Source organism: Lepisosteus oculatus, chromosome 29, assembly GCF_040954835.1.
Source record: "Lepisosteus oculatus isolate fLepOcu1 chromosome 29, fLepOcu1.hap2, whole genome shotgun sequence".
Lineage (NCBI taxonomy): Eukaryota > Metazoa > Chordata > Actinopteri > Semionotiformes > Lepisosteidae > Lepisosteus > Lepisosteus oculatus.
The window spans coordinates 2539927-2560280 of record NC_090724.1 but is presented as its reverse complement, the minus strand read 5'-3'; the positions used below and the strand labels follow the sequence as shown (position 1 = coordinate 2560280).

The 20354-nt window shown below is 44.5% G+C and overlaps 2 protein-coding genes across 4 annotated transcripts; one reads left to right on the top strand and one right to left on the bottom strand.

The window, feature by feature from the left end:
* Positions 1–5: 5 nt before the first annotated feature.
* fzr1a (fizzy/cell division cycle 20 related 1a) lies at positions 6–14986 on the bottom strand. Of its 3 annotated transcripts, none has more exons than XM_069185888.1 (14): positions 14679–14986; positions 10441–10555; positions 9153–9281; positions 8252–8315; positions 7941–8071; positions 7743–7825; positions 6587–6770; positions 6115–6180; positions 5381–5483; positions 4709–4893; positions 3864–4097; positions 3277–3381; positions 2230–2322; positions 6–1834 (listed from the first exon to the last, which is right to left on the bottom strand). In XM_069185888.1, exons 1-14 carry the CDS (start codon positions 14768–14770, stop codon positions 1793–1795), a joined length of 1626 nt encoding a protein of 541 aa, XP_069041989.1. In that variant the 5' UTR covers positions 14771–14986; the 3' UTR covers positions 6–1792. The 3 variants fall into 3 exon arrangements, with proteins under 3 accessions (XP_069041989.1, XP_069041990.1, XP_069041991.1); XM_069185889.1 differs by lacking the exon at positions 14679–14986 and adding an exon at positions 13493–13598; XM_069185890.1 differs by lacking the exon at positions 14679–14986 and adding an exon at positions 12853–13096.
* Positions 13931–19575, top strand: LOC102696600 (uncharacterized). Its single transcript, XM_006639924.3, has 2 exons — positions 13931–14212; positions 15943–19575. Exons 1-2 carry the CDS (start codon positions 14048–14050, stop codon positions 17056–17058), a joined length of 1281 nt encoding a protein of 426 aa, XP_006639987.2. The 5' UTR covers positions 13931–14047; the 3' UTR covers positions 17059–19575.
* The last annotated feature ends 779 nt before the right edge of the window (positions 19576–20354 follow it).

Genomic DNA, 20354 nt, shown 5'->3' with positions numbered 1-20354 from the left:
GTAGGTGAATTTAAGAGTTTAATGCCTGGAACAGAATTACATTAAACACTGCACTTATTTACAACTTATGCACAGAGTATATAACATACCAGGTCACATTTTGTGATAACTTTTAGACATTCTTTAAGCTGTACAAGTTGGCAGTTGTGATGTTAAAGCAAGAAACATAATGAAGGGTACACAGGCAATTGGACATTATTCTGGCTGTATTACAGTCAGATTCTCTATTTCAGCACATTTCAACTACTCCAATAAACACCATTGGTTCTTCTGGAGACAAAGAACAACCCATTTACTAGGAATAAAATCCAAAACAGACAAACCCCCCCTGTTCTTTCTCAGAAATAAAATGGAACATAATATTTTTGAATCCAAGGTTTTACCCATTTTTAAAACCAGGACTTGCCTAAAGTACAGCCACTCAAAACAGCCTAGGGACGTGGAATGGGTAGAACTCCAGGAATGCATCTGCAGAGATCCCTCTTATCACAAGTGACCAGATGTACTTTAAACCTTGAGAATAAGTCGTTTGTTGCATAGCCTTGCTGTGAGGGAGAGAGGCCCAGTTTACGGACAACTACAGTTAAAACTAGGCGTGTATAAACCCCTCAATAGAACTGTGCCCTTTAATGGTCACATTCAAAATTGCCTTCTAATGCTCAGATTAAGGCCCTTTACAACAGGAGAAGGTACGTAAGGAGTCATGCACAACCTGTCCTCTGCTTTTCAGGAGGCCCTTCACAGCTCGCTTCCTGGAGCCCTGCCTACTGCACTTCCACCTTCGCTTGTGATCAAAATCCCCACTGAGGAAGGGCACAAACTGGCAAGAAATGAAACGGTTCGAATAGAATCCCGATCCTTTCACACCAACCTCCGCTGTCAAACACCGCAGGCTCGGGCTGTGCATCTCATGTCCTCATTTTCCACCTGGTACAAAGTGTCAAATTCTTACAAGCACAGTCAGAAGTGCTCCCATCAGAAAGAGGGGAAAAGCACATAATAGACGAGCAAGAGTTACTTCTTTTTCACAGCACATTCTGAGTAACCGCCTTGCCTGCTCATTTCTGACATTTTAAAAACAAGTGCTTTTCACAGCGTCGGCATCCCCCAAAGAAAAGCAGCGGCACATAAAAGACATTAATGAAGGAAAAAAAAAGATGAAATTTAAAAAACTGATTAAAAATTAAATTCTAAATGTATCCCTTCTCAATCACGCACCTCTGACTTTAGGAACAGCCAGAAATATTTAAAGACCTGATTTTAATTGCTAGATTTCAAAGAATACAATTTTAGATTTTCTTTAAAAAAAAACAGTATAATTCTATGCAACTTCAATTTCTATGCCTGATTTTACCCCCTTAAATATGTCTTCCTTACGACTTAAAATTCTCATCTTGAAAATAAATTAGCCTTTTGGATTTTTAAACTAAAAAGATGCCCCCTTTTAAACTCATTTTTCTACAGCATTGGTTGATGCTTCATTAAGGCTGCTTAACACCAAATGTGACCACAGAACAAAAAAAAACACAGAAAATTAGTTACTTAACTGTACACTGATAACAAAACTTAAAAACAAACATTCAGAAAGAAATTCCTTAAATCCTTATTTGGCAGTCTTGAAACAAAAGTCTTTTTGTAAACAAATGTAATGGTTAGGAAAAAGTTCTTTTTCAGTTTCTTCTTTGCTCCAGCAAAAGAAATTGATGGAATTACACAATGAGTCTCATGCAAGTTATGGTGTATGTGATGAAGAAAGTGTATTCCCATTGAAGTCTTTTGCTGTTTTCCTGTTTTATCGTATCCTGGTGAAGAGGTTTAAAACAGAAACTGATTCCTAAAAAGAGAGAAACACAAAAGTGAGATTACAAGTAATGATATACATTTAGACCTTCCTTATCAAATTGCTTATCCAGGGTAACCTAAATCATTTAAAGATTTACATGAAGTAATGACTATAGTGTACATCTTAATATAATAGTAGGCGAGGTTACATGCTAGTACAATAAAAATTACAATGCAAAAGTACAAATGCCCCACAAAACAAAATGAAACAGCAAGCAGTAAGACAATAAGCAAGCATATAAGGTAATGTGGATACAAATCAGTAAGGAGAAGCGTATTTCAGCTGGAGTCTCTTTATAGAAAGAGCAACAGAACATGTTTGTCACAGTTTGAAGAATGCTTTGTGAGGCAGCAATTTAGATCTGTGAACAAATGATTTGGAAGTACCTTTGTTGATCGTGTTTTGCTGAATACATTCCAGAATCTTAGCGTTTCATCCCCTGCTCCGGTCACTATTGCTTCCCCATCAGGAGACATTGCCTGCGGAGAGAGAATCCGTCAGGAGATGGAAGAGCTGAAGGCTTTCCTTTTGCACGATGCCACCTGGGTAACTTTAAGCAAGCTATGCATTGTACAGGCTGTGCACCAACAGAAATGATGCCTCAATTCATTTCATGCAGTAAATATTTTAGTTCAGGTGGGGAGCTGCGTCAGCATGTGTAGGCTGCGAAGGAACAAGTAATAGGTTTATTCCATGCTGAAAAGAGAAGATAGAAAACGCAATGTTTGGGCTGTGAAGCCTTCTTCAGGTGCGAGTAATATTTATTTTGTAGAAATTTCAACTTGTTAGTTTTTCAGATATGAATCCCCAGTTGCCTCCTTTGGAGACGCTCAAGGTACGACCAGATCTCATTTGGAAATGTCTTGCCACCAAAACAGGTCTAAGAACACCAAAACAGTTTGGTGTCCAAATGCTTGTCCAAGAAACCACACAAATTGAGTGAGCTGGGGCAAGTCCTCTTCCAAATATCATTCATTTCAATTTAATTACATGCTGTGGTAATTAAGTGATGTTTGAAAGGTATCCGTGGTTAGATGCCATTCGTTTAACATTAGCACTGATGCTACTAATATTTCTTTTATAGGAAAAGCTCATTGTGGGATGCACTGATGGGAAGTGAGCACCCCAGATAACCGTTTAAATGTGTGCAAACAGTGACTTCTGGTGCAATACAGTGAAATGTAACCATTATACGGAAAAAAATAAATTGAATATACTTTCATCAAGCAAACAAGAAATGAGAATGTTTATTAGCAAAAAAAAATAAAGCTGCTATTTTATTATAACAAAATGAGTTCTGCATCATTAATAATGTAAAACTGAAAAACAATGCAGAAGCCAACCCCCTCACCTGCACAAGACAATCCTGGGTAACAGTCTGTAGCTGGTGAATTCACCCCCAAAAAATTAAACCCAAAAAACACAGGACTCACCAGGTACAAAACTCGGTACGAGTGCCCCGTTAACTTGGCTACTTGTGTCAAGGACGGGTATTTCCACACCAAGATCTGGTTCTGAGAGTAGCCATGTGTGCTGACCTGCAGGAAAACACGAACGTAAGCAAAAGTACAGGAAAATCTTACACACTGAACTCAACACCATAAGCTTAAGCACACGTTTGTATTTCTTTTCTATAGGACAGTTCAAGAGAAAGCTTAAGTATCTCAAAATCAAGTATTACAGAGCTGATCTCTATAATGTACAGCCTAATGTAAACAAATCCGTGTGCGGAATTCTCCCATTCAAGAAATCAAATATCAAACCGTGCCAAAAAGAAAAAGCCCAAAACGGGCTGTTTCTATACCCTTAGACATTTTAAGGCCCACACTTACAAAATGCATGGCACCAAAATGTCTTAATAGGATTAGTTTTGCGTAAGATGTATAAATATAGAGCTAGGACAAAAGGAGAGCCACGCGTGTGAACTGCTCGACCTGCGCTTTGTGCCTTTACAGTACTGCTACAGGCTTGCAGTAAGCTAGGCAGATGCCGTGTCGGCCGTCTCCGGGCCCGTACGTACCAGCTCGTTCGCGTGCTTGGACCAGGCCAGGTTGCAGACCTGCGAGCCGGTGTCGATGCACTGCAGGGGCTGGCCGGTCAGCGTGTTCCAGAAGCGGATGCACCGGTCGGCAGTGCCTCCTCCCGAGGCCAGCAGCCCGTGCTGGTGGGGGGACCAGGCAATGGCCTTCACTGCTGCCAGGTGCTCGGTGTACTGCTGCACTGGGATCACGCTCGAGTGGTTCCAGACCAGCAGCTTCTCGGCACAGGCACAGGCACACAAAAACAACACTGTTAATGCTCACCTTAAGACACTGCATCACCACACAGAAGACATACTACTTAGAGTTCACCAACATAGTACTGTTCTTGAAATTCTTTATAATCAACAATGCACAAGTACTCAAACACCACCTGAATTATTGGCTTTTTTTGCCATACTCTTCATGAATCATTACTCAGTGATCATAGTCAGCACATGCCAATTGTATCACGATATAAAATAAAGGCTGTACTAAGTAACACAATTTGAAGTTTACTTCCGTTTTAATGACAGAATTCATCAAATAAAAATACTTATGGCATTTTTATATTCACCAAAAGACAGTAAGAGCTTGTAGGAAAACAACAGACTTTTTGTATGGACAATTGTATAACTCCCCCCATACAGGATAAATCTGTACTTTACATATGCTTAAACACGAACAAACCTTTCCTGAATAAAGCCAAAAGTTCCACCCCATTATTCTCAATTACATCTACAAATTCACCTGATTTTGTCTGAATTGAAGTGTTCTGATTTTCAGGTGAACTCTGCCTGTAACCACACATCCAAAACCATTCCGCACAGCTGGGCTCTCCCTCTACCTTGTTATCGTTGCCTCCAGATGCCAGCAGCTGGTGGTCGGTGCTCCACTTCAGGCCACACACCTCCTGCCGATGGCCCTGTAGCCGGCGCTCCGACTGCAAGGGGGGTGTTCGGATGTCCCGCTGGAGAATCATCCTGTCCCGACTGCCGGAAGAGAGCTGGTCAGCATTCCAGGCCAAGGCCCCTGTGCACGGGGAGAGAGAGAGGGAGAGACCGGTGAAGGTGAGAGGGCATTGCTGCTGTACCCTGTATTACTTTTTTTTTTTACATTTAATCTGGACCATATTATCCCACAGAAAATCCCAAAGAGAAGAGAGCTAATTTTTTAAATGAATGCATGAGGGCAGCTTGGTATTGCAGTGGTTAGCATTGCCAACTCGCAAGGCTAGAGCCCTAGGTTCAATTCTTGGGATGCTGTCTGTGTGGAGTTTGCATGTTCTGCCTCCCTGTGGTCACATGGGTTCCCTCCGGGTGCTCTGGTTTCCTCCCACAGTCCAATTCATGCTGGAAGAGTAATTTGCCCGTGTAAAAATGAGTGGGTGCATGTTGGGGTCTGGTGTCCAATGATTCCTCAGACAGGCTCTGGACCATCATGACCCTGAATTGCAGAAGTGGTTGCTGAAAGAGATACCATGACGTGATGAATGCATGTTCGCGACTGTGACACCCACCCACGCGAGCTGTGTGTCCTTCCAGCGTCGACAGCTTCTTTCCAGCAGCAGCATCCCAGATCTGTACAAATCCCTTGTGAGTTCCCACTGCTACCAGGTTTCCCTGCAACAAACCAGCATAACCTTCTAAACCGAGCACAAATACTGTATCAAAGACTTAGATAAAACACTTACACTGACTGCATTTAGCATATAGCCCCTATAAAAATGACAATTACTATAATGTTCACTTTTTGTAAGATCTGCATAGGAGAAAAAAAATGCATATAATATTTCCAGTCATCTTCTCATAACTTTTTTTAAAGTACACATTATGCAGTTTTTTTTATTATACAATCAGCATTTATACAACTGCTTTATCCAGTACAGGATCATGAGGAAGCCAAAGCTTATCAAGACAAGCAACAGGCACAAGGCAAGATACACGCCGGATGGGACACCAGTCCATCGGAGGATACACACAGACACAAACACACTCACACCAACTTTCAACTGGCCAACTTTCATAGTAGCCAACTAACCTACCAACATGTCTTTGGACCATGGGGAACTGAAGCACCCCAAGGAATACCATTCAAGCGTGGGAAGAACATACAAACTCCACACAGACAGCACCCCAAGTCCAGAATTGAACTGAGGGCCCCAGTGCTGCATGGCAGCAAAGCTGACCACTGCGTCACTATCCCACTCAGTCTGCATTCATGTGAAATTTCATTTGACAAGTTCAAACTTACTCTTTCTGACCAGCCAACTGATGTAACAGAATCACCTTCCACGGAGAGATCACACAGGCGGGTCACCTGTACATACAGAGCATAGAGGACATGGTTTTGACAATTTGTTTCCTGCTTTAGATCGAAGGAGAGAGGATGAACCCCTAACTACTTTCCTTCTCTAGGTCTTGGGTACTATACCAAGTGGTAACGCACACTTCATCAGCCACGATCGACTTCTTAATTTTACTTTGGAGTATGAAGATATACTATAATCCATATCCAGTTTACAAACCCAGCACTTTTTTTATGCAATAAAAAACATCAATTGTAACAAAAGGGTTTTTTTTTCTGCATAAAACTACATAAGGTCAATTAAATGCGCAAACCAGAGTAAAATACCAGACACAGTTGAAATTAAATCTGCACATGTTAAGAGAGTCTTTACTCGCTACACAAACCCATAGATCTAGCAGAGGGAGACGACTCTCACCTGACTGGTGCAGGCGCTCCAGAGATAGACGCAAGTGCCCAAGCCAACGCTGAGCACATTGAGAGAAGACCAGTCCACCAGGTTCAGGTAGAAATCGTCCTGCAGCTCCGGGGCGTCCAGCACTTTGAAAGGGATCTTCGAGATCTTCCGTGTGGGTTTTCGAGGGGAGCGTAACAGCTTCTGGCTGCGATATTGGAATTAATCAAAAATCACAGATCAGGATTATCCCTCTGGGTTACTTCCTAACATCCATTTTCTAACCGCTTCTTCCAACTCAGGGCTGTGGCAAGCACCAGGCACGAGGCAGGATGCACCCTGGATGGGACGGCAGGGCGACGCCCACACTCACTCCAGGGTCAGCTTTACCAGCAGCCAAGTAACCTACCGGTATGTTTTTGGACTGTGGGAATCAAAATTAATCTAAGTAAAAAGTAAAACTCGTTTGGTTTTACAGTGAACAGCCTTTTTGTCGACGCAGCATGTGTTTTCTGATGTCTTGAGCAACGTTTTTCCAATAAATGACACAACATAAAAAGAGAAACCTACATGCTGTAAAACAGGATTACACTGATGGCTTCAATGTACTCTTGTGATGTAACAAATGTGTATATTTTCACATTCTTCCCCCCCCCAAGTAATATTTTATGGTACACTGATTGTGAAAGTTTTAAATGAACACAAAACTACTGAAATTGTCTGTAGTAAGATGTTCTTGTACTACAACAGAGAACTTAACTGGCCAAGAGCAAATTAACTTGCTTGACAGTCTGCCTATGTGCTTTATGTAACCGCCTTTGAAAAAACATCCAGGAGAGCCCTTAGATTTATTTCTCCATCATCACGGGGATTTCTCTCAACACCATCCTCTGACAGGCAATTTTTTATTTTATTTTTTTAAAAGGGAGGTGCAAGTTCAATTCTTTTTGAACACACATTACCAAAGGGAAAAAAATAAGTAGGTCTTTATAAAAATACATTTGGAACATAAATCTTTTATCCCTTCAGGTTTTTAGTTGTTATTCTTTCCAGGGGACTTGAAAGGACTTTTTCCCAAGATCCTTTTGTGCCACTGACAGGATATTTATAAAAAGACTTCACAAACAGGACTGAACAACAAATCACATTTGCAAACAACTGGGGATTAAAACTGACTTACCTTTTACTGCTGACTGGAGACAGGGAGTAGGGGGAAACACCATTTCCATCATCTGGTGTAGAGCGCTTGGCACTGAGAGAATACTAAACACAACAAAGATGAAATTACTTTAAAGCAGGACATACTGGGCCAGCAGCACTGCAGACCTGTCTCCACAACAGCCAGCGATGCCGTGTGCATTAGTGAGCACGTCCTTACATTGAAGAGGCTCCTTCTCTCTGGAGTGGAGGGCTGCAGTCTTCGATCCTCTGTCTGGGGGTCCTGCACTTTCTCAATGCCTGCCCCCAGCAGCTCGTTCTTCAGTAAGGCAGAATACGCCAGGCCATCCGCTGAGGAAGAGAATCGTCATGTTTGACTACCAGCTTGTAGGTGGCTAGTGCAAGACAAGTCCCCATTTTGTGAAAGCCTTTCATTATTGATGCGTGAACATCATACCAGGCTTTTTATTGACAGGGTACAGAGAAGAGATGTTACTGGATTAGACTGACTAGGGTCTTGGTGAATGTTACCTTTGCTAGTGTCTGATGTTGCATCCTTTGTTTTTCTGTTCTGACTGGGAGACTTCTCATTTTCCTGAACAGGAAGAAAATAAATGTTATTCACTTTACATTAGCAACTTAATCAGTGCATTTTTACCCTAAACAAATACTATAAATGTGATAATTCATAACATATATTTGTTAAAAATAAATTATAGAAGAATTACACTACATGTGAAATTCTTGGCACATGAAAAAGTACAATATATTAACTGTACAAATGAAATATTTTTCTAAATTAAATTATCTGCACTTAACAATTACAATCAAAATTCTATACAAGCCAGCTTTGTAGTTTTCTCATTTCAAAGAATCCAGTAACATGGGTTACAAGAACCCATTTGTCAGCAACTCCTAAATATTTCAGTTTTGAGCCAATAGTCCCCACAGGCTATGACATATGGCACTGCATTATACCAGTGTCTCTGAATTTTGTTCAAACTGCAGTAAAAGCAAGCATTTTTATATAACTCTAGTCCTTTAAAACATGAAAATATCTCCATGCATATGCATATTGAATATTACAATTTCAGTTCAAAAGAGTTTAAGGGACAAAAAGGATTGTTGATCATTTGGGTTTTTCATTTTGTAGTGTAGTGCATAAAACTTTTCATACAATACGAAATTGTGCAAGAAAGAATTTTACAGATTTGTCCTGATCTTTCATGACATGCTTTAGTAAGCTTCACTGTTGTCCAAATCGTCTTGTTTTAGACAACAGCAATGAAAATCAAAACTTTAGTATTAACAACACAACAATAAAAGCCACCACCACACACAATAACCAGCGATCACATCACTGCTCTGCCAGTCCTCAGAAAACCCACAAACTGGAGAAACAGATCTTTCGCTCAGCTTCCTGCGAACCTACATTGATTCTGTGGAAGTTGATGCTCCAGTTGGCCCCGGCTCTGGAAGGGATGAACCTGTCCCCGTGTTTGCTTGGGGAAGACATGGGCGAGTTGGTGGGCGTCAGAGTTCGCATGACTTCAGGGGCTTTCTGTAAAAGTGCCAAAAACACCCCAATAAAAGTTTTAGCTGGAGATGCAGAAATACAGACAAATGACAGAGGAAATAATGTTCGTCAAATGTTTAATTTTTGTCCAAATGATTTGACTAACAGAAAGAATGGAGTTTCACCATTCGCTCCTTCTTCTACAGTACTGCCATACAAGAGACAAAGCCCTTCTGTTACAAAGTTTACAGTTCTCTTGGATGCTCAGTGTTGGCGTTATTGCTGCAGTTCTGGGTAGTAGTTTCAAAGCTTTGCAAAGTCTGGCATCAGGAAAGGTTACTTTTTGCTACTGTGAAAAAAAATATCTTAATCCACATAGTTCACAGTTGCTGCTAAGGTGCAAGTTCTCTGAAGGATTCAGCTGATTTCCCATTTTTCAAGAGCTGGCTATCTACTGCACAGTAGACCTTGGAGTGTTAAAAACAACCAAATCATGAAGTAAACAGCTCACTTCCAATTTATATTCATTAGGATCTATTTTTTTAGAATTCTGCTGTATGATGAGGTACAATTACAGAAGATAAGAACAAAATTAATCTAGAAGACAATTACTCACCTATTCAAAAATGACACTTGGTACAATACAATTACAAAAAAATATTTTCCACTCTGGAATCAGTCAAGAGAAGAGCTACTGGATACTTGGGCTCAATGGAATATCCTACACTGACGGGCTAGAAGTACAGAACCACATTCAGTCTTCAACTGGAAAGACCTGAATATTTAAAATTCTCACAGCTACCGACAAGTAAACCCAACGGACCTCTTGAGAATCAACGACGGACTGCACAGGAGGACGCAGGTGGGATCTATGGGCAAGCGCTTTTAACGCCGAGAAGACGGTGGCACTTCTGTACACAAAGGAACGTAGAGGTGTGGAACAGCCACGTCGTTGAAGCCGATGCCACCACTCGTTTCAGGCAACAACGCGTCAAGATCGTTTTAATTGGCTCCAATAAGCTAGCCTCTTCTAATTGGTAATATTACATGATCTATGTGTAACGCGACAGAGATAAGGAAATCAAGTCAAGAATGGGGCACCGACTACTTCTGACGGCACGCATTGCGCAGCCTGTCAGTCGGTCGGATTCCTTGTCCGGCACATGCTCCAGGCGAGCAGCAGCCCGGGGGATCGGTCACTCACGATGGGGCTGGCGTTCTCGTTCTGGATGTTGATCTGCCGCAGCAGACGCCGCTCGTAGTCCTGGTCCATCCTCGGGAGAGACGATGAAGACAAGAGTCCGACCTCGAAACGTTTCCTGGGATGGGGCGGACGAAAGAAGAGTCAAATCCCTGGCCTTTCCCCCCCCCCCCACACACACCTGGAAACTGCCCCAGTTTTTTTTCTCCCCCCTTTTCGCTTCTCAGCGTCTGGCCTGCATTCGTGTCCTGGCAGCTCCCCATTCTAACCCTCTGAGAAATGCCTTTCTCCATTTTTAATTTCAGAAGCAAAGCCCCGGATTTTAATAGGCTACCTTGAGAAAGGTGCATTTCTAAAAGACGACAAATGCACGGCGATACAATCACTGGATCACAACGTCAAAACTGCAAATGTGGCCGTGTGGTAAGATTCGACCGCTGTACACATCCGTCATTGATTCCAGATTTAGCATTCAGGAACCTCCAGCGTGTCGGCATCATTCTGTCCCTTAACTCCTGGATCAGCCACTACTGCAGCTTCACCAGCTTTGTTTTGTTTTTTTAAAAGAAGCTTTGTTTTGTGGCCCAGCGGGCAAAGGGCTGAGTGCAGGCTGAGCTCTAAGATCCCAGGTTCAAGCCTGGGTCCTGTCGCTACCCGGCTGTGAGAGGGATTCCCTTGGCCAAGTGGCGCTGAGTTTAGGGTGGGATTATTTAGCTGGCTCTCAATAACACAGCGCCCACTCTGTGGCATCCCGGGACCTACAGACGTACAGAGCTCTCAGTGGGGAAAGGCCTCTCCTCTAAGTAGCACTGACCTTTCTGGTATGGGGCTGCGATACCCCTGAACGGATGAGTGGCTTGAAGGAGGGCAGGTCAGAGGTATCTGCCTACAATCCCCCCCTTTTCCCTTGTGCACAGTCACGTGGATTGTACCCAAGAGCGATATTTAAAATGTAATGGGAAGAGCAAAAGAACAACTGACAATTCTATTTATGTTTTCAGTGTGCTTACAATTTGTATGATGGCCACGATGCAATAATGATTTCAATAGTATAACCTAGAAAGTAAAACAGACATGTTAATGATTGCATTGCCTTGTTCTGCACAAAAATAAGATGTGTACACTACTGTGTACTACTACTTAATGCACCTTCACACTGTAAAGAAATATATTCAAGACAAGCTTCCATAACAAAGAAGAGAGCACCTGCCTTTATCAAGCAGCATGTAGTTTGCATACTTGTTTGAGAAAAAGAGTAACAAAAGACCATCTGAACCATTTTTGTCTCTGCCGGTAACAAAACTCTAGGTCAGTATGTTTGATCACATACTTGCCTAGTGATCTCACTTTCCCTTACAACTTACAAATTCACACAATGGAAGAACTGCCATTTAAACATGTCCTCACTAAACCCAGAAGGCAAAGTAGTACGTTCGATCATATATTCAGGATGAATCTAAATCTGACTTGATTTTAAGGCGACTGTAGGCTGGATACATTTTTTTTTGCTGCCATTTAATAGACTCATGCGATTGATTTCAATATCGTTTTCGTATATGGGAAACCTTTACGAAAGAAGGGCACAAGCAGACCAATACATGTACAAATATCACATGAAGCTTAAATCCTTGAACAGTCTGCAGCAGGGCTCCATCGGTCAGCTGTGTCAGGGCATGTTGTGGGCCAGGTGTTACAACAGCTGTGACTTCCAAATACCACCCACTCTGCTCTTTTCGTCAAAGCAAATATTCACCCCAGATCGGGGGAAAAAAAAATCGACATATCTGCCTTATCCTAATCGACTCCCTTATTTCTTCGCCTCAGAAACCAGCCGCAAACAGCGAACAGGGACACAAGCGCATACGACGCCCCCGTCTCCGAATGGACGGACAAGATGGGCTGTCCAACACGTAAAATGGGACATCAAAACAAATACCCAAAATTGCTGTCCTCCAGACATCCCTGTATCGCCTACTGAACTTCTTACTCGACACGAAAAAGCAAACCGACCGCACCGTCAACTACCGCACACTGACAGTTGAGCGCAGTTGGCTCTCTCTTCTCTTAATAATTGAATTTCGTTTCTCACAAGCAACATCGTCACCCCGATTTCAGCTGTTGAGCAAATATCTGAAGAACACGCATTTTCATTAACGCTGCAATCTGTCTAGAGGTTTGTCTCCACACAAAGTCCACAGATGGACTCCCATTCTGCTAGTAGGCGTTAGGGATGAGCTGAGTCTGCAGCTGTACTGCGTTTCTTCGCTGAAGAGGGCATATCCCCTCTGAATTAATTAATGGAGATTCGCTTTTCTTTGAAAAACAGCAAATCCTAATGAGATAAATACCCCCCCAAACAAAGCCTCGCCTTCTCCCAGAGTAGACCGTTTTGTGCTCTTTTCTTCGGAAACTTACCTCTGCCGAAGGGTGCCGGTTTAGAAACTGCCTACAGATCTCAGCGCTGGGGGGGTTTAAAACGTATCGGCCGCTATACAGACTCAGCGAAAATCAGCACATCAAAAACCCCCGCTCGGCACCGCACAGACAGGTATTTACGGTTTTGTTTTTGATTTTTGATTTCTTCCTCCTCGTTCTCTCCCAATATGGCGGACGAGCAAGACTACACTTATCTTTCGCCTCCCGGGGCACTCTGGGAGCCAGCGTGATGACGACACAATGTTTGAATCAATACAAGAAAAGGCCGGGGCGCGTTGCTGTGGCAACGAAGGCCACGTTTTCCAGACGCTAGGTGGCGGTAGTGCGCTCAAGTCATACACACATTATTGCTAAGTTAGTATTACAAAGTTAGTATTACTAGTTGCCATCCTTAACATTTGATTTATATAGCCGACACGCTTGTCCAAGACTCTGTATGTGCAGAAACTGTAAAATATTAATCTAATATACTACATCAGTTAAATTAATCAAGTCCAAAAAACAAACTAAATAGTGCAGGAACAAGGTAAAAGCATTGCGCTGTTGGAAAAAAATGACGGACTCTTAAGGGTGAAATGCTCAAGTATTCGAGATATTGTTTTTCTGAAGGTCTTCTCACCTGGCGTTCTGAGACATAATTTCGGCTTTTTTGCAACGTGCAACGCACGACATAGCGATTTGTAGCTTTTAACTATGAACTATGAACTATGAACGGCTGGAGGGGTCGCAAGGCCTCCTCTCGTCTGTAACCTTATGTTCTTATATACTAGCGTTACCGTACATCTGTGACCCACACCAGGGAAAGATTCAGTAGAAGAAGGCGCAAACGTTTAGATACATTCAGCCCTTTTATACCTAGAAAGGGCTAGTGGAAACAGGCATAAAAACCCGGCTCCAGTGGTCCAACACAACAGGCCGGTTACATATATTCTGTCGGTGTTTCGGGATTTGCATGTAAATGTGTTAAAACAAGAGATGCGCCTGTTGTCGTACTTACGGTAAAGGGGCGCAGTGTATTATTCACCCGTGACCAACAGGGGGCGCGCTACCGCCATGTCTATTTCCCTCTCCCTTCCCGACACAGGAAAAACGAGCGCGTCGCTCATTTTCGACTTCCTTTCAAAAGCATTTTTTTCCTGCAGCTCTCTGTGGTTTGACCTGGCTCTTGGAGGAAATGGCTGGAGAAGAAGCCTTACAGCCCTTGATGTTCCTCCTGCTGTACATGCTTATGAAACGGAGAGCAGATATTAACAATGCCAGTGTCCAGAGACGAAATGAAATACAAAGGCGAGTCAGACACAGGCAATACTTTTTTCAGAGGCAGAGGAGGATGCTAATGGTAAATATTGTTGAACCAGTGAGCACTAGTTAACCAGAATTCGCCTTCTGCGAAAATAGTTTTCGAAGTAAACCTGGGTTCAGTGTTAAATCCGAAGTGTCCTGGGTACTGGACATCTCTCCTAGCAGTGTACTGTGTGCAGTGTCACTAGGTCCTGTTTCTAAATGCACCTTCATTTTGTTGTATCCTTGCATGAATGCGCATCATCTCAGCCCACAGACAAGTACCGCAGCACAAGCATGATTCCCTCTGTCTTTGATGAACACGGTTCATCCTTGCTTGCATTGCCGGGATTGTGTGGTTGCACCTATCTTTAGTATTTCATTAATCCTAAAAATAGAAGTGTTTTACAACATTCACCGTGGGCACCAGCTCGAAGAGATACGAGACAGCGAGGAATTGCCAATGTTTCATACAATTCGTCTGGCAGTGAATAAACTTTGGTCAAAAAGAGAACCTTTCTTACCGGTTGATCGTTAAATACGCTGGCTGCAGCCTCTCAAAACCGGGGGGGAAAAAGTCCTTATCTGTAGCTTCAGTGTGCAGCCTTTCGTTCATGGCCGTTGTTTTTATTTCGTCCAGCCTGAGTGTTGTCCTCAAAGCCAGCGTTCACCTTTTTAAACTGGATTCAGCCTCTCGAAATTCCTGACTCGGTTTAGGTTTGGAAAATGTTCTACTAGAAAAACGAAATCGCCGCCCCCAAGATAAAAAAAAATCCAGATTACAACTAATCCAAACTCTGAAAATCTGATTTAAACGTAAACGTCAAGGTTTAAAGAATAGAGTGGGAGCCGACGGGGAGATCAACGGGTCTCTTGCAGGAATGGATCAAGAATCATTTGTCGTTGATCCATTGCTGTTGATAACATTGTTCTGTTGTGTTAGTATTTCTTCACTTGACAGAGCTCCGCTGCTGGGTGGGCAGAGTGAAACACACAAACAACACTTCCTTCTTCTCCCGTTCCTATAGGTTAATGTGATGTTTAATAACTGGAGACACTAAGTCAATGACAAGTGGCTCTCGGACTGGCATAAACCCACAGTAATGTGGAACCCTTTTTTAAAAATACCTTTAAATTTACTGTCGTCTGCATTCGCGTGCCTTTGCTGAAATGTGTCCATTTTTGTGAGTCCACTTAGTTTTTTTTTTTCAATTTGACAACTTTCCGCTCTGCTTTTTACATCTTCTGTTTAGGTCAAGTTGAAGTTAAAAAGCGTGTTAGCAGCTGTTCTGATGACGTTTTTGGAATGTATTGTGTTACTCTCCAAAGCTTTTTGGAGATTTTGGATTTTGGAAGCGCGTGTGAAAAGGTGTACAAAGGACTCGAAGCCTAGATGTCCAAGCGTCGTATGATCAGCTTCTTTCTTGTACAGTTTCTTGACTTTTTGTATTTTCTTTATTCACTTATCGAACCTATGTGCTGTCACATTTTGATTTCCAGTGCTGTCCAGAGTTGCGTCAATGAATCCGCCAGTCAGGGTGTTTCTGGGATGGCAGGCGACGACGTAAATTTTGTCCAGCCCGCGTACAGTCTATAGGTATCCCACGATACCTGCTCCTGCAGGGGTTGATGGGATTGAGCATGGCAGTCGCTCCCTTGTGCCCGAAAGCCACAAACCGCTAAGCGGATATTTCTTTGTATTGGGATTGAAAAACGATTTTGGATGAAAATTGGTTTTCGAACCCCCCCCCCTCTGAGTCCCTGTTCTTTTTCTTTTTGGCTCTGAAGATGCTGGTGGCGCGCAGCAGTCGCTGCACCTGCAGTTCTCGCACGCGGGCCTGGACCAACATCCAGAGCACGGACTGGTGGGAGCGGGTGGTGATGAACGAGTTCCAGCCGCGGGACTGGCTGGAGAAGTTCCGCATGTCCAAGGACACCTTCTTCTACATCTGCACCAAGCTGAAGCCCAAGCTGGCCCGCCAGGACACCCACTTCCGCCTGGCGTTGCCCCTGGAGAAGCGGGTGGCCGTGGCGCTGTGGCGGCTGGCCACCAACGTGGAGTACCGCACCATCAGCGCGCTGTTCGGCGTGGGCCGCTCCACCGTGTGCAAGTGTGTGCGGGACGTGTGCCACGCCATCGTGGCCCTGCTCAAGCCGCTGTACCTGCAGGCGCCCAGCGCCCACGAGCTCGACGACATGGCCCGCCTCTTCAACACCCGCTGGGGCTTCCCGCACTGCGTGGGCGCCGTCGACAGCCTGCACGTCGCCATCATCGCCCCCCCCAGCTACACCGCCGACTACTGGAACAGCAAGGGCTGGCACTCGGTGGTGCTGCAGGGGGTGGTGAACGGGCTGGGCCAGTTCTGGGACGCCTGCGCCGGCTTCCCTGGCAGCACGGAGGACGTCACCATCCTGCAGAGCTCCACCCTCTGGGGCGCCGCCAGCGAGGGGGGGCTCTTTCCCGAGCCGCCCAAGGAGTTCATGGGGCGGCCCCTCAAGTACTTCCTGCTGGGCGACGCCGCCTACCCGCTGCAGAGCTGGCTGCTGAAGTGCTACCCGGAGGGCCCGGAGCTCACGGCCCGCCAGCTGAAGTTCAACTACCGGCTGAGCCGCGCCCGCAGCGTGATCGAGAACGCCTTCCTGCGCCTGAAGGCCCGCTGGCAGTGCCTGCACAAGCGCAACGACTGCAGCCTGGACCTGGTGCCCACCATGATCCTGGCCTGCTGCATCCTGCACAACGTCTGCGAGGTGCACAGCGACTCCTTCAACCAGGAGTGGCTGGAGGCCGTCGGGGGGGCCGACTGCCCGCAGCCCTGCGACAGTGTGCCCCCCAGCATGGACGACCCGGCGGCCGAGGAGGTGCGGGCCCTGCTGTGCGATTACCTGCAGCGGGAGCAGGACTAGATCCCCTTGGCCAGCACACCCCGTCGGCGGGAATCGTTTCGCTCCGGAGCTGCGTGGGGCCTGGCAGTGGTCCTGACAAGGTGGCAGCCAGTCAGTATTACTGGCTTGTGGTTGGGGAGAGATGTCACTTCTCAAGTCGTGCATTGTGTGCCTCCTAGGAAGTGGCGCTCCAGGGGTCCGATAAGGTTAATTCCAACTGGAGTTCAGCTTACTATAACTTAAACTAGGTATTGTTGACGCGTAGGTAAGGGGGGCTCATTTCTCAAAGCTGAAAACAGGACGTGGGCTGGCCTCAGTATTGCTGCCCCGGAGCGCTGGGGCGGCTGTCTGCGTGGAGTTTGCATGTTCTCCCCGAGATTGTGTGGGTTTCCTCCCACAGTCTAAATACACACTGGTAGGTTAATTGACTTCTAGGAAAAGTGGTCTTGGTGTGAGTGTGCGTGCGTGTCTCTGTGTGTCCCCTGCAATGGACTGGCGGCCCATCCAGGGTGTACCCCGCCTTACGCCCGTTGCTTGCTAGAAGAGGCACCGGCTCCCCCATAACTCTGAATTGGATGAAGTGGTTAGAAAATGGATGGGTGGAAAACAGACCTGTGTTTATGTTTCACTTCCTGGTTCCCTCTCAGAGCTTTGTTGCTTTCTGTGGTGTTTAAGTGTGTGCTGGTGTGGGCGGGTGGCAGGGGGGCTTCCTGTTGATTTCTGCAGAGGAGTAGAACAGCTGTATGCTCACCCTGTGTTTAGAGGTACTTCTCTCCCTGTCCCACCTACTCAACAATGACTTTTGTGTTTTCTACAAAATGCCAGCAGAGGGCGCAAGAGCACTTTTTTCATTAAACCAGTCAAACAGAAAACACAATTGACAGTTGTGCTACCTTTATTATAAATGCCAAAGTGATGTATAGCTGCAGATCTAACTCTGTGATTAATGATAAGACTTACCAACAATCTTTGAATCCTTTCTGTCTTGCTGTCCCAGTACGATATTCCAGAGGGTTCCTGTACATCACTTTACAAATATGCATGTGGCAGAGGTATGGCTGTTAGCATTGCTGCCCCACAGCGTTTGTATCCTGCAGTCGATTCTGGAATCTATGTGGAGTTTGCATGTTCTTCCCAGGTTTATGGGGATTTTCGCTATGTGCTTCAGCTTCCTCCCATCTTCCAAAGACATGCAGGCCGCCACAGGATTACCCCCATGTGCATCCCCTGTGATGGACAGTGACCTGTCCAGGGTGTAGTCCTGTGATTCCAGGGTAGGAAAGCCATTCCTCTGGATGGCTGAACCCCACGCCAGGAATAAGGTGACCTTCAGATTAGGTAACACAATTGTCAATTGTTTTTTCACTACTAGACTTCTCTAGTAGCTATTCCTGGGTCATTGCATTGATGTAGTTAGTGTCAGCAAACAAATACCATCTTCTTCAGAGATAAGGTAACATTTAATCAGGGACTTTTCAACTGCCTCAGACAGGCCAGCTTGCAAGCTCCGTCTGTAGAATGTAGTTCACTGGATTATCTGTGTTGTCAGGTGCCGTGATAAAAGATACCTGTAGTTTTGCTGTCAGCATGGTGATTGGTTCTTTTAATAACAAATAGTATTACCCTGTACTTACTGTATGTAGAGCTGTTCACATATAAAAGGGGACCCCATCCACACCTCATTGAAATACAGTCCCCAGCTGGATGCCATGTGGTAACACATCAGGTTCTGCTGCACCGCTGCACTGCAATTTAGCTGAGAATGAAAAACTCCCCACCGCTAGAACTATTGGGAACTTTAGGAAGGTCATTTCATAGAGGTCAAGAGTGGACTTTAGCCAGGAGACCAGGGTTAACACCCCTACGTTTTCAGAGATCATATCATTTTCATATGATCTTTCATTGCAAAAGTGGTCTAAACAGTAGTTTTAATGTCTCATCTAAGGGACAGTACTCCCTATAGCACCACACTGGGACATGTGCAACCTCCTGGTCCACCAAGCCCATGTACAGCAGCAACCTGGTTCTCCTTAGATCTGTGGTCCTGGTACTGACCGGACCCATTCCTGATTCTGAGTTTCTGAGCCCTGGCATGGACAGGAGGAAACTAAAATGTGATAACACTGCTTTTGATCACACTTTCAAAATGAATAACAATGTGGTTCAGTGGTGTCAGTGGTTGAGTATCTCTCTGTAAATGTCCTGGCATTAGATGATTTTGAGAGGTCTGGAGTCTACTACACATTAATGTTCTTTCATGGTTTTTTTTATTAACGGATTGTGCAGACATGTTGCTTATGCTCATTTCTAGGGATCCAAAACGTGGCTAGACAAGATCCCTGACTCTGTGAGCTACCAGCGTTCAACTGAGCAAGGAGAACTGAATGGCTTCCTGTCATTTGTACCTGCTCTTTTGTTATAAAGACTTTGAAAATGACTTTCATGTTAATTTGACACCATAAAATGAGTGTATGTATATTTACCCAGCAGGAGCATTGTTTTAATAAATGCAGCTTAATATTATTCATTTTCACTTATCCAGAGCATCTTACATTATTACCTGCTTCTGTAACTCAGCATTTAACCAAAGCAGTCTGAGCGACCTGTCTTGCTCAGGGCTTCAACCGCTGTGTCTCACCTAAGATTTGACCTCGAAAGTCTCCAGCTCTAAGTTCAGAGCCCTCCCCTGTGTGAGAGGTGACAGGTTTGTTTGTTAGCTTGAGCTTGAGGTGACCCTGTGAGAATTATGCTGTGTGTCACCAGCTTTGAAGGAATTTCATTTAAGAGGATTTATGATTACTTGTTTGCTGAATGCGCAGACAAGCCCAGAACACCAAATAAGACCTAGCAATAAGTCTGGCACTGCAGAGTCAAATGTGTTTTTTTACCTATTTTCTCCTTTTCATGGCTTCTAAATTAGCATTTTGTTTAATGATTTTAAAATGTTTTACCTGTGAAATGAGAAAGTGAAAAATCTAAAACACATTTTATTTATCCTTCCATTTTCTCTTCACTCCATTCTGTCTGTGGTCGCAGGAGAGCCAGGGCCTATCCTGGCAAGCACTGGGCACAAGGTGGGATACACCCTGGACAGGACACCAGTCATTCACAGGGCCGACACACACACCAGAGCCAATTAACCTATTAACCAATTAAGCCAATTAACCAGCACCTCTTCGGACTGGGGACAGAAACCAGAGCACCCCAAGGAAGCCCACACAAACACAGAGCGAACATACAAACCCCACAGTGATAGCACCCCAGGTCCGTAACTGAACCACTGCACCAGTGAGACACCCTCGTTTATTCAGGTAGGA

What these genes read in the sequence shown, in the direction of transcription:
- LOC102696600 (XM_006639924.3), top strand. Translation starts at nt 14,048, where the DNA reads ATGGCTGGAGAAGAAGCCTTACAGCCCTTGATGTTCCTCCTGCTGTAC. An exon ending in GGCAGAGGAGGATGCTAATG is followed by an intron (nt 14,213 to 15,942) that starts GTAAATATTGTT and finishes TTGGCTCTGAAG; the next exon opens with ATGCTGGTGGCGCGCAGCAG.
- fzr1a (XM_069185888.1), bottom strand. Translation starts at nt 14,770, where the DNA reads ATGAACGAAAGGCTGCACACTGAAGCTACAGATAAGGACTTTTTCCCC. An exon ending in TCAACTTCCACAGAATCAAT is followed by an intron (nt 8,316 to 9,152) that starts GTAGGTTCGCAG and finishes CTTCCTGTTCAG; the next exon opens with GAAAATGAGAAGTCTCCCAG. An exon ending in CCAAGCACGCGAACGAGCTG is followed by an intron (nt 3,382 to 3,863) that starts GTACGTACGGGC and finishes GTTTTCCTGCAG; the next exon opens with GTCAGCACACATGGCTACTC.